The sequence below is a fragment of the Sinocyclocheilus anshuiensis genome, unplaced genomic scaffold (genome assembly GCF_001515605.1).
Source record: "Sinocyclocheilus anshuiensis isolate Anshui unplaced genomic scaffold, SAMN03320099.WGS_v1.1 scaffold2322, whole genome shotgun sequence".
Taxonomy (NCBI): domain Eukaryota; kingdom Metazoa; phylum Chordata; class Actinopteri; order Cypriniformes; family Cyprinidae; genus Sinocyclocheilus; species Sinocyclocheilus anshuiensis.
Window position 1 is genome coordinate 793,913 of NW_015556110.1, and position 13,273 is coordinate 807,185.

Below are 13,273 nucleotides of genomic sequence, written 5' to 3' on the forward strand. Positions count from 1 at the left end.
TTCAGCCTCAGCTTTTAGACAGATGGTTTCACATTCCCATCAACTACTTTCTGGTTCCGTGTGGAATTCAGGGTTGACTCAGGCTGGCCAGACCCTGAGGCACAACAGCAGCCCAAAACCATAATGCTTCCACCACCAAGCATTACAGATGGTCCGAGGTGCTGCTGGCCAAAGGCAATCCTTGTATTTTGCCAAACATGTCAGGCTTTGGTGCCAGTGAGCTCTAACTCGGTCTCATCTGTCTACAATACACTGTTCCAATACTCCTCAGATGTTGTTTGGCAAACATGCCTGATGAATCTGCAGTATAAATCCTGTAGCCTCATAGGTTTCCTGATCACTTCCAGCAAAATGTTATTGATCAGCTCTTGTGGTGAGATCACCCGACCTGATAGGTAACCAGTGGTTTAAAACGTCCTCAAATTTTCCGTATTGCAAACATTTAAAGATTAAAATAGAAAACAGTTATTTTAAATAGTAATAATATTACATAATGTTACTGTTTTTATTGTATTTTTGATCAAATAATGCAGTCTGGTACGCATGAGAGACTTATCCAAAACATTAAAAAACTTCTAACTGTAGTGCACGTAATTTTCAGTATTGCGTTTTGAAGAATAAAAAGTTTACAAAATAAAGAAAAATTCCAAACTTTTAATATCTTATACATTCTTTTTCTACACCCCTGTAGCTTATCCTGAAGTAAGCATGTTCCATCAGTGGACAGAATATTCCGTGACCGGTAGTGAGGAAAAGTCAGGTGTTCCCTGCTTATCATATCCTGCTGTCAAGAAAAGGACCAGATGAGAATCCACCCCGTGCTTGCGTTTCCTAGGACATACAGTACATGATGCAACAAACAGGAAGTCATCACTCATGCAGAACCGCCCTGTTAATGCAGGACAAAGATCTGCTGAAAACATTATGTACTGTCTCCGTTGGGACTGCCTGTGTTTAATGTTTTTTTTCATTCTGTACATCAATCTGACCTGTTTTTCCCATTTCTAGACACAGAGAGGTTTGGAATGGAAAAAATAAGGGAATATTATTACTGCAGATATTGTATAATGAAATTTTATTTTGTGAATTAACATTGTGAACTGTCATAATGAATAATTGCAGTTTAAAAACAGGCAAAATAATAATAATAATTAAAAAAAATACAAAACTTTGATTACTTTTACCACAGATTTTGTTTAAAAATCACCAACCAAGAAACCAAAAAAAAAAAAAAAGATTTTTAAAAAGATTTTTTTAAATTAAAGAGTAAAAGAGTTAGTATTTTAATCTGGAATAAATTAAGTCAAGATGTAACAAGCCTAGAACAGAAACCCCAAATACGAAGCACTTTTAAATGAGTTAGATCTTTATTAAGTTGAATAATGTCCACCTCCCTGAACAGTAGTGTCTCACAAAGTTTGTCCACACCGGTTAAAACACAATGAGCAACAAGCACACGTACACAGACCACTTCACAATACATTTGCAAACCATATTGCACCCATACACATGTACATACTTGGTCAAACGCACAAATGCACAACCCTACATTATGGGCAAAAAAAAAATTTCATGTGCAAAAATTATGAGCAAATCTGGAATTTTTTTTCATTATAGACTCGAATGGAGCATTAATGAAAGTCTTCGAAGAATGTCAGTTTATTTCATGAGCATGTCATGATATTGTAGAATATGACAGCGTGTTTGTACATCTCTAGTGTCACAAATCTGATTGAGGCGGGTGTGTCTCAAGGCACTGAGGCAGCTTATAGGTTTAATTGATTGACTAAACAGGCTTAAAGGTTTAGTTAAAATCAGTGGAGATATTTCACATAAGCAAATGGACATTCAGATCAAAGCAGATCAGATTTAAAGGAACAGTACATCAAAAAGTAAAAATCCTGTCATACTTTAGTTGTGTCCATCCAATGAGCATGATTTTTTTTTTTAAGTTAAAGGGATAGTCCACCCAAAAAACGTCACCTCACTCTCATGTTGTTCCATTTCTTTTTTCTGCTGAACACAAAAGAATATAGTTTGAATAACGTTGATAACCAAACCATTTCACTTCCCATTGATTTAAATTTTTTTGTCCATACAATGGAACTGAAAGAGTTTAGTTACATTCTTCAAAATATCTTCTTTTGTAATAAGATTTGCAGAAGAAAGTAAGTCTTACAAGTTTGGAACAACATGAGGGTTAGGAATTTTCATTTTTGGGTGAACTATCCCTTTAATGTCAATGACGCCAAACGTCAGTGTGTCTTGTACAGTAACTGATCATGAGAAGCCAAATTACATTATGTACATATATGGCAATTTTCAGCAAATGATCACTTCTATTTCAGCCTTTTCTTTACATAATGCTATCACATGGCTTCAGAAGACTTGGAATATAGTATAGAAGTCATATTGAACTGCTTTTATGGCACTTTGTTATTTTTGATCTTGTATATAAAAGAGCAGCGTGACTATGTTTCTAAACATCTCCTTTTTCATCAACCATGGAATTAAAACATGGTTTGAAATGACACGAGGGTGAGTAAATAGTGAGAGAATTGTCATTTTTTTTAAAGACCATTTAGTTCAGTGCATAAAATTCTACCAATTCACATTCAGATCCTAAAAATCTGCTTGAGAAAATGCGACAGCTCTAGATAACTGCTTGTCAAGGGGTGGATACAGAGGTAAAGAGTTAATTAAATCATTAAATGCAGATATAATAAAGTAATATAACTAAATACATATTTAGATCCAAAACCACTGCTCTTTAAATGAGCATGTGAATGCAGAAACGCTCAGAAAGAGAACTTCACATCACTTGAATAAAGCGGTTTTGCAGCATCATTCTTTTTTCTTCTTTGGAAAATCAGACGGGAATTATATAAACACTACTATAACCCTAGTTAGTTTAGATATGTTAGGCATTAACATATACAGTAGACTACTGACAAGGATACTAGCTCTACGGGTCCATCAAGAACACTAAACACTGAGTCTTCTGACGTGACGGCTATACAGTTTTAACAGTCTCTTGGTCAGGCTAGAAAGGACTCGCATTCATTAAAGATGCCGCCTTAACAAGAAGAGAACAACAGTTACACCTACTTATAAAAGGAATTTAGCTTTTCTAGCTACATTTTAACAGTTGTGTACTTAGAATAACAACTGATACAAAGATTCAGAATAAGATTCATGTTTTTCTACATTAATTGACGTCTCACCCCTCCTGAGACACAGATCAATCGGATATACACTACCGTTCAAAAATGTAGGGTCAGTGAGATTATTAATATTTTTTAGAATGATTTCTGAAGGACTATGTGACACGGAAGACGGCAGGTAACAGAAGTATTCAGATTTTCCATCACAGGAATAAATCACATTTCAAAATAGATTAAAATAGAAAATAGTTTTTTTTTTAAATTGTAATATTATTTCACAAAATAAATGCAGTCTCGGCAAGCAAAAGAGATATTCAAAAACAACTTTTGAACAGTAGTGTAAATTGAGCGTGAAAGTGAAATATATTGAAAAGCATTTTAGCGTGTCCTAACCAGGCGCAATGCGACAAATAATCACCTGAACACAAAACAGCTACGAAACGTGACACAATGTCATTGTCGACCAATCAGAAGATAACGATGTTTAATGTAATTACCTGAAGTAGATTTTTAGACCAATGAGATTTCACTGCGGGAAAGGCTAGCAAGCAAATTGTCACAGAAACTGAAATCGTGTGATCGACAAAATGTGCTGTTTTACATTTAATATCATTCATCGCAACATGACTGGTTAGGACTCAGCGTTACAGTCATGATAGCTGAACGGATGAAATTGAAATTGTGGCATAAAAATATGATTGTAAAATCTGAAAGCACACATAAAACAGACTGCAGACAGCACAATTTGTTCATAAAAAATAAAACAAAACAAAAAAATACATACACAAGTCAAAAGAGTTCCAAATCCATCCTTGCTAGTGAAGCATAAACCACACATTTCAAAGAAGTCACAGTTATTTTTTTTCTACAGTATAGTAAAAGTTGTCCGGCCATCAGTAATTCAAACTATATGCTTTCCCAAAATCCATCCCAATTCCAAACCAATCTTACTCTGGAACCTTTCTTTTAGAGGGCGGCACAAGATGAGCGGGCAGTTCACTTGGAAGCTCGTGACCTTCTAGTTTGACCTTGATCAGGTGATTGGCCAAGGCAAACTCCTCATCATCGAGCATCCCATCTTTATCAATGTCAGCCAGCTTCCAGATCTTACCCAGCACAGTGTTTGGCAGCTTGGACTTCACCATCTCCTTCTTGGCATTGGCTCCAGTCACTTTGCCATTGACGGGCGAGAGAGTGTAGAAGATTTCATCATACATAGGTTTGTCACGTGCCACCACCCATTCGACTTCATCAATGCCCTCGCCGGCTCCCTCGCCATATCCGTGTCCGAACGGCCCATTCATGGTGCCCTCGAAGGCGCCACCCTTCACCACCTGGTTGGGGCGCTGCGTCTCCTCCTGACGCACCAGAACCATAAGCTGGGCGATGTCGTGACCCAGCATGTCGTCCACGGTGTCCAACAGCTTCATTTTCAGAGGCTGGAACTTGTTCAGATCGTGTGCTTGAAGCTGCTCCTATTCAGCGGGAAAGAAAGCAAGAAAAACACTTATAGGATGTAACAAAAATTTCCAGTGTAAACCAGCTCCGCTCCCTTTAGATACTCTATTGCAGACAGGCTGTGTCAGGCTGTTGATGCTTGGCAACGTGAAAAAGTTGATGCTTTGGCTTCTTTTGGAAATAGTTTCATAGGCGGAGAAGAAACATATAAACTAACTAGCCAAATTTTGTCTGAAACGCAAATTGCTCAATATTCATTTGTTTATAGAGCTGTTGTATAAAAGTAACAGTAATCTAAACAGAACTGTTACAAAAGCGATTTTAATAAAAAAAAAAAAGGCACATAATCAGGTTTGGAGGTCCACCCAAAGCTGACATGTATACAGCTGTTTGTTGACTTTAAAAAATGTGGGACAAATTATGCTGATTTTGAATGTACACTGAAAGACCCTTTAGAAGCCCCAGTGAAGCATTCTTGAATCAGCCTCTATGTTTGTTGGTTAAATTGACCTTACCTGCATTTTCTTAAGATTAGGGAAGTCTCCCGGGGAAATCTGGTGTTCCCTTTCAATGCGGCTGTAGATCTCGCCCAAGCTGTTAACCAGCTCCTTCTTTTTGTTCTCCTTCCCAAAGACTGAGGGCATTTCTTTTTTCAAGGAGCTAATGATGTATGCATGGACCTGTGAGAGCACAAAAGCAAAGCTCCTTGTAAGTTTATAGAACAGACATCAGTATATCACAATTACAAAGAGCATGCCTGGGTTGTTTTTAACACTAAAAAAAATAAAAATAAAATAAAAACGACTGAAACCTTTTGCTCAAAACAAAAACCTATAATAAAATTCCTTATTTCATAAATAAATACATTTTATTGTGACATTTTCATTATAATTAACATTTTTGCAAAATTTTTTACAAAATACTTATTCTCTGGAATACATTATTTTGATTTGTTAATTAAAATTTTTGCATATTTTTCAACTCACTGGTCATTTTGCATGTGAATGTGATTCTAAAACGGGCTTAATTTTTCTTTTTGGGATGTAATATGACACAAACATGTTTTTGCATTAGACTCTATAATGATTTTATAGCCAACAAACAAATTGAGACATTGAATATAAAAAGATGCAGCTTTTTACAAATGCATTCAACCCAAACAATTCATTATGAAGCTGAATAGTAGCAAGAATACACAAGCTAATAAAGAAGTCGTCGTCTGCGGCAGAAAGAGGCCTGGCCCCTGCGTGGAAGGAAGGTGACTGTAAATGATGACAGGAGGGGAAGCACATCTGTATGATCAGGGTGAGGGACAGGGAGAGAACTTAAATGTTCTTTTTTAATGCATCCAGCTGGATCTAGAGATTTAAATTGAGTTTGACAAGAGAACAGTACTAACAGTCCCCAACATTTCCTCTTCCAGAGAGGGTCTCTATGGCCCAGCCCATGTGTTTTGACCAACGTTTATACTGATGGGGATAATAAAGGATTTCAGTCGTAAATGAACCGACATCAGAGTGTTTCAGTTTCCTTTTAAATGACAGCTTTATGTCTGACTACCTAAGTTACTGTTCTTTTATACATCTAAGAGGTGGACTGCTGTTTAAAAACGTGGAATCTAGTCATAGGACAGCAACAGACATAAGACATGAAAGTATTAGGGCTCAATTTAATACATAAACACTTTAGTATTTCCGAATGTAATGTGCTAAAGAATTATTGCATAAAAGACAATAATGTGTTTTGCGAATACAGGCCTTAAATCGTTCTTTTGTGTTCCTTTGAAGAGAAAAAGTCACAGGTTTGGAACATGAGAACAACATTTTTGAGTCAACTTCCTTTAGACGTGATTTTATAATAAGTAATTAAAGCAAGGAAGACTGCAAGATCACTCAAGGGCATTTAGAACCATGTCTTTATGGGGAATGACATTATGAGTCATGATCCCTCAGTATCTTTCAGCACATTTAACAATCCCCACTAATCACCTGACCTCTGAGTCAAAGTCAAGGACTTTCTTTGCATTTTCTGGTCTAGTTTTTCAGATGTACTGTAGCTGATTACCTGCACAACCAGTATCATCTTTTAATTGCATGTTACATATATGTATTCTTTTTTATATAAATATATCTATTTTTGTCCCCCTCAGTCCACCTAGACTACAATTTGCTCTGCACAGTGTTGTTAGCGTTTCCTAAAACTACAATTATAAAACAAGTTTGGACACACCTGTTGGAAAAAAGGGTTTATGAATAAACATAATGTCTAATTTTCCACCCTGGAACATTAAGTTGAAAGACATCTGAAACGAGGAAAGGTGATGATGATTCTGACCAGGCTCTGCTGTTGAGTCAAGCTGTAATTTTTTTTCTCTGACGTATATCTTCTGTAACAACTTCCAGCTTATCATCAATTACGCCATCAGTGTGTAAGCATTTTTGCGATGACCTTGACTGAAAAGGAGTATATTTCCAAAGCTGGCAGTTCTGTTGGGAGGAATTAGTGTGTTAATATTTCAAATCAGTGACATGGAATATGGCAGATATAGCCATTTCTTCCACAGGAAGATCCCATGCCTACAGGAATGGGGTGGACCATCCCTTCCGATTTGACAGTTTCACATGGGGATGCTTTATTGTCACCTGCAACAGTGTGGTTTGTCTTTTCAACAACTTATAGATCTCTATCCAGAATTGTTGTAACTTTAGACTGGGACTAGTCAACTCAAAGGTCTAAGAAAGACAACATCTACAGTAACAGACACATGAGACAGTGTCATTGAGAGCAGGACAATAACAGCGGTGAAACTGGGCTTGGTATTACAGCTGTGATTATATTGTTGCAGAGGGACAGATCTGAGGGTTAATATCAAGAGGCCCTGTGATTTCACAGCACGTCTGGAGTCGAGCGGTGCTGGAACTTCATTGGCGTAATAAGCTGCAGGTGTTAACAGTAGTTTGTCAGTATCTACAATACCTCCATATGGACATTTACGCAGGCAGCTATAACCAAAGCCATCTTCTGTAGCAACTGTTCATGGAGAGAGAAAGATACAAAGATGTCAAATTACAGTACCACAGGAAAAAAAGGATAGACTTTTAATTAGAAATGTTTCAGATTCAGTGAAAGTTTAGGTAGTTCATGGCACTAGAAAGAAAAGTCTGGTATGAGCTGATGAAAAAACAAAACGAAAGATATGAATAAAAGAACATGAAAAAAGGAAATGGTTTTGGTTGACGCTGTGCTGCGTTTGCACTCTGCAACATCCTGAACTGATGAAGATGCTAAAAAGGATGTTATTTAAAGAACGTGCAAGATCAAAACCATAATCATAAACTGACAACTGGTAACTATCAGACTACACTGGTTGTGCTGTTTCTGATTCACAAAATAGTGACAATTATTAGACTAGTCGTGCTGGATGATTCACTGAAAATAACCAGCTCATTAGAGTCATTTGTTTGAGAATCAGACTACACTGGTTGTGCTGGATGTGATCAATTCACTGAAAATAACCAGCTCATGAGAATTATTTGTTTATGAATCGTACTACACAGGTTGTGTTAGATGTTACTGATTCACTGAAAAAAACCAGCTCATGAGAATCATTTGTTTATGAATCATACTACACAGGTTGTGCAGAATGTTACTGGTTCACTGAAAAGAACCAGCTTATAACAGTAATTTGTTCGTGAATCAGACAACACTTGGCATGTTGTGCTTTGCACACAGTAAATGAATACTAATTTTCAGATCTTAAAATGTCTGTTTAGTGTTTACACCAATTGTGATGTGACTAAATGACACCAAGTTTAATGCCGAATAATGCAAAAGTCAACAGGCTTTGAAAATGCTTGTCAAAAGTTATACAGTTACATTTAAGTTAATTCCAATATAATATAGCTACAAGGTGTTTCTACATATTGTTGCAAACTGAGCCTAACCTTTTTCCAATTAAACACAAACAGTAGCACGAGTGTGGTTTTGAGCTCTATGTGGTTCAGAGCCGAGGCATTATTTAATAGCATGCTACTACAACAAAACAGTAATGCATTTAAATGAACCTTAACCACAAACAGACCGATTTAAGTGACCACTGCTTATCTACAAACCTACACCGGAGCCACGATCATCTGTTACACAGTCAGCCAAACATATAATACAACAGAACCACTCCAGTGATTGGATTTGGCAGACAGTATTTCCTGGAGGAAATGAGGTCTATTTCACAGCACCTGCCTGTGGTGGAGGTAGAGGAGAACTGGGAATGATAAAGCCGCTCTTGGGAGCAGCACTGGCACGTGGTCAATGGAGCTTTACAGCTGCACGCTCAGAAACATGCTGCACTGCCAAACACTTGATAACGGAGTAGAACAGAGAGAATAATATAATGAGTCCTGCAGTATTACAGCGATGAAAAATTAAACGATGAAGCTAGCTAATGGCCATTCTCTACTAATGGCTCTCTTTGCAGAGGTGTAACTGGGATCATATGGGCCCATATTACAGAGAGACAGAGAGAGAGAGAGAGAAAGAAAGATGCTGTGTTGATGTTTGTCAGACAAAGCAGTAGCATTTGCTTTCTGTGAGATGCTGTTCTTGTAATGGATATATGAAAAAGTGCTGATGGGTGTCAGAACTGTATAGATGTTATTTAATGGAGTGATCTGGGTGGGGAACTGTCTCTCAGTGTTGGTGATGATCTATACACTACAGCTTCAGATCCATCAGGATACGCAGTGACACTGTAGGTATCCAAGCCAAATTATGATTCTATATAAAATTCACTATTCAGTTTGATACTGCAGCTTAATTTAGTCCGGAACCGTCCTCTCCGTCTGTCTGACAGGAAGAATCTATCTGACTGACACGTGAAGTCCTTACACTACTGTTGAAAGGATTTGGTTCAGTAAGATTTAAAATATGATTTTTAAAAATGTTCACGTTTTCCTTAAAAATATTATGTATGTGTATGTAAATGTTTTTGTAGATGTACAATGGTTGACTAAATACTAAATGAAAAAGGGAAATGAAAATGCTCATTTTGTACATTTGCTATGTTAATACATTATTCTATTACAAATTATTTTGCTAGTCTAACAATATTTAGTATGTCAAACGAAAATGTTCAATATTATATCCCTAATTAGTGTTAAATCTTATTATAATATTATTTTATATAAGAATATAATAATATATTTGAAACATTTTAAAAAATCTAAAACTTTATTTTCAGGTTTTAAATTTCATTTTGAATCCCAGAATTTAAATCTGGTCTCGGACTCTTGTATGTCTTCTGTAATGCACTTCATAAAAACTAAAAGATGATATGAACAAACTGACCAACTACAGAATTGTGCACAAGCAAGCCAATCAGACAGGACAGTTTCAGCCAGCTCTTGGTGTTTCTGTGTGCAATATGTATCAAACAGTGATCATGAATGGTCTGTGGGTGTGCCGTCTGAGAGAAAGACACCAACAGCATCTAATTACAGACACACACAGTAAGTATAAACATAAACACATGCACCTGGCTGAAAACACCTGACCAAATGATCCTTAGAAACAGAATTCACAGAGCAATGCAGGAACAAGAGAAATCTTATCTTAATGATTTGATTCAGTTCATATGCACCAGCATACAGGAAAAAGCTGAAACTGGATAAAAGATGAACTGCCTGTAGCTATGAATATGAACGAGAAGGTTCCTCCCTATAATCTCATGTGACTGCTGGAGAAATTCCACAGACCTGCTTGACATAATCAAAGAATGGGGGACGCATGACAGACATTTACTCATAACGTCCTGCTAAATTCAACCATCACACCGACATATAAATGAGACTTTTGGAGAGGAAAATGGGAGGAGAAACAAAGAAGACAGCAGGGATGGGAATTTAACCAACCTGGTTCTGACTTTGATTATTTTGAAGATCAGCATAAAATGAAAATGCAATTAAAACTAGAACGAGATTTAGCAATAGAAACTTTCCCATTCAATTCAAAACTCAGCTAAAACAATTTCTTTTGTAAATTCAGGAACTCTCGTCAGCTGGTACAGAACCAAATCTCATGAAAATCATTCTGTTCAAGTATTTATTTATTTTTTTTAATAAAATGAACCAGTTCTCGATTCCAAACCCTAAAAGAGAGACAGACGGTGAGACAAAGTAATAAAAATAACTGTTGCAGCAGCACATACTTAGATCCAGTGTTCAAACAAGAAGAAAGATCGCTAAATGCTACAAGATTAATGCTATGAAGCAGAATGCAGTTTAGTGTGAAGATACAATAGTTGTCACGAAACTGCTTGCTCTTCTTACATGCACTCATGTGTGAGAACACCTCAAATGACTTAATCCACAATTCAATAGCAACTTTAAAAGCTCACAAACATTATGTTCACTGCGATCAATAGCTCTTTAAAGCCAGAGCTAAGCAGCCATAGACTAGAACACACACCAATGTCACTTGGTCACTGGATGCTGTAGTGTTCTAGGGTTTGAAAAGATTACCACTGCATGATGCATACCATTTCACATAATATAACAATATTGTGTGCATTTATTTTGTGCTCCAGTGTGCATCTATTTGACACACTTCCACTTCATTTTCAACAGAGGCTCCTGTATCACATGACGACTAATTTCACTGCCAAATGTAAGCACTTACCTTTAAACCTACATTTACTGCTTTCAGCACAAACGAGAGCTACTAAATATTCGCCCCCTGTGAAATGATCTTGGAGAGCCCGGCTCTTGGCTCTGGCCTCTGGCCTCACAAACATGAGTGTCTATAATCCTCGGGCCATATCAGTTCAGTCTGTGAGGCTGAGTGCAGTGGGAGGAGAGTGACCGGCTGATGCCAGGAAGCCCAGCAGTAATACTACGGGCCGCTCAGCTGCAATGGACTTCTCTGAATGAGCAATGAATTAACCATATGCTAAACAAGCTTACTGTTACGAGGGCATTGGTTCAGTAATTCAACTAGAAGTGACATTGTATAGTAATTTTTACAGCACTGAAATTATGTCACAACATTTATGTATAAAAGTCTAGAATGCTTGATCATGCATGAAACGTAATGGCGGGTGGAAAAATTATACATACGCTAAGCTTAAGTGTCAAAACTTGTTAACAAAAAATGTACTTGAAACAAAGAGGTTTCAAAATATCTGCCAAACCTGATATCCAGTACAATAAGTGGCAAACCAGAGAATGAAAAGAAGCACACATCCACCATCCTTTGATACAATACAGTTGAAAAATGTATTACTATAGATAAAATGTAGCGCAAACTCAAACTCTTATATTTTATGTACCATTTTCACATTATAAGGCCTGCATGAGGTCTTGTATCTGTCCTTACAGTCTACAAGCCAAAACAACATCCTTCATCTTGATAAAGCCTCGTCTCTCATCATATTCAACACAGACTTTTAACACAACACAGATTGAAACTGCAACTTGAAAAAATTATAATCGCTACAATATAACGATCAAGTGAACTCTGAGTTTCCTAAAGAAAATCTTTTTCAGTTGATGCCACAGGGAACAAGAACTAGTATTCAAATTTGAAATCTGAGATCACATGATCTTGTTATGCAGTTGTACTTTGAAAACATTCTAGGACTGGTATAACAAAACACAACAATACTAGACCATTAAACCAAGTTATACTAAAGTGTGAAATTAATAACTTTAAACCTCCAACCTTTAATGTTTGATTACTTCCTGCAAAATATTACAAATTAAATGCAAAACCAAAACAGGAAAAAAAATGTATATTAAAATAAAGGTTTGGAAAGTCTTAATTAAGGTTTCTACAAAAATATTAAACAACTGTTTTTAACATTAAGAAAAACAGTAAATGTTTATTGAGCAGCAAATCAGCATATCAGAATCAATGACATCAGAATGAAGGATCATGTGATACTGAAGACTGGAGTAATGATGCTGAAAATTCAGCTTTGCCATCACAGAAATAAATTACATTTTAAAATGTATTCAAAAACAGTTATTTTAAATTGTAATAATCTATCACTATATTACTGTTTTTACTGTTTTTCTGACCAAAGCAGCCTTGACAACAATAAGAGACTTCTTTTATAAACAATACAAAATCTTACCGGCTCTAAATTTTTGAAAGGTAGTTTTTATATATCAATAGCTCCCGATTCAGATGATATTTTTCTTCTGTGCATGTGCATGTTGATGCATTTTGGCAGTCAGTTACCTCTGCTGATCCTTTGTTTCTCTCCGCTCAGGATTCCTGGAGTGTCAATCACACTGATGCTCTCCAGAACAGGGTTGGGCAGCTGGGCACACACAAACCTGAGGGCCAACCCAAACAAACCAGAGTCACACTCAAGGACACTGCAGAAGTCTTCCAAGCACATGACTGGCACACTAACCATCAGTTTCCACACTTTTATGCTTCATTCTTGATTTGAGCTTGTCGTCGTCTTTGCTCTCTCTTCAAACTGAAAATAGCCTATACATTTGTCATGGAGTAAAAATTGCTCTCTGATTTCCGTCTTTCAAGCACATGAGCACACTAACCACCAGCTTCCACAGTTTTAGGCTTCACTCTTGATTTGAAATTGTTCTCTTTGCTCTTTGTTTGAAGTAAAAATATACATGTACCATATA

The 13,273-nt window shown here is 36.7% G+C and overlaps 1 protein-coding gene across 1 annotated transcript in view; it reads right to left on the reverse strand.

The window, feature by feature from the left end:
• Window positions 1-2,564: 2,564 nt before the first annotated feature.
• Window positions 2,565-13,273, reverse strand: part of LOC107676225 (EH domain-containing protein 3-like) — a 17,369-nt gene continuing 6,660 nt past the window's right edge. The window contains exons 3-6 of the mRNA XM_016470728.1: window positions 12,858-12,955; window positions 7,513-7,652; window positions 5,138-5,302; window positions 2,565-4,639 (exon numbers count right to left, since the gene is read on the reverse strand). Of these exons, the coding sequence (XP_016326214.1) occupies window positions 4,112-4,639; window positions 5,138-5,302; window positions 7,513-7,652; window positions 12,858-12,955 (931 nt within the window). The 3' untranslated portion in view covers window positions 2,565-4,111. The remainder of the gene's footprint in view (window positions 4,640-5,137; window positions 5,303-7,512; window positions 7,653-12,857; window positions 12,956-13,273) is intronic.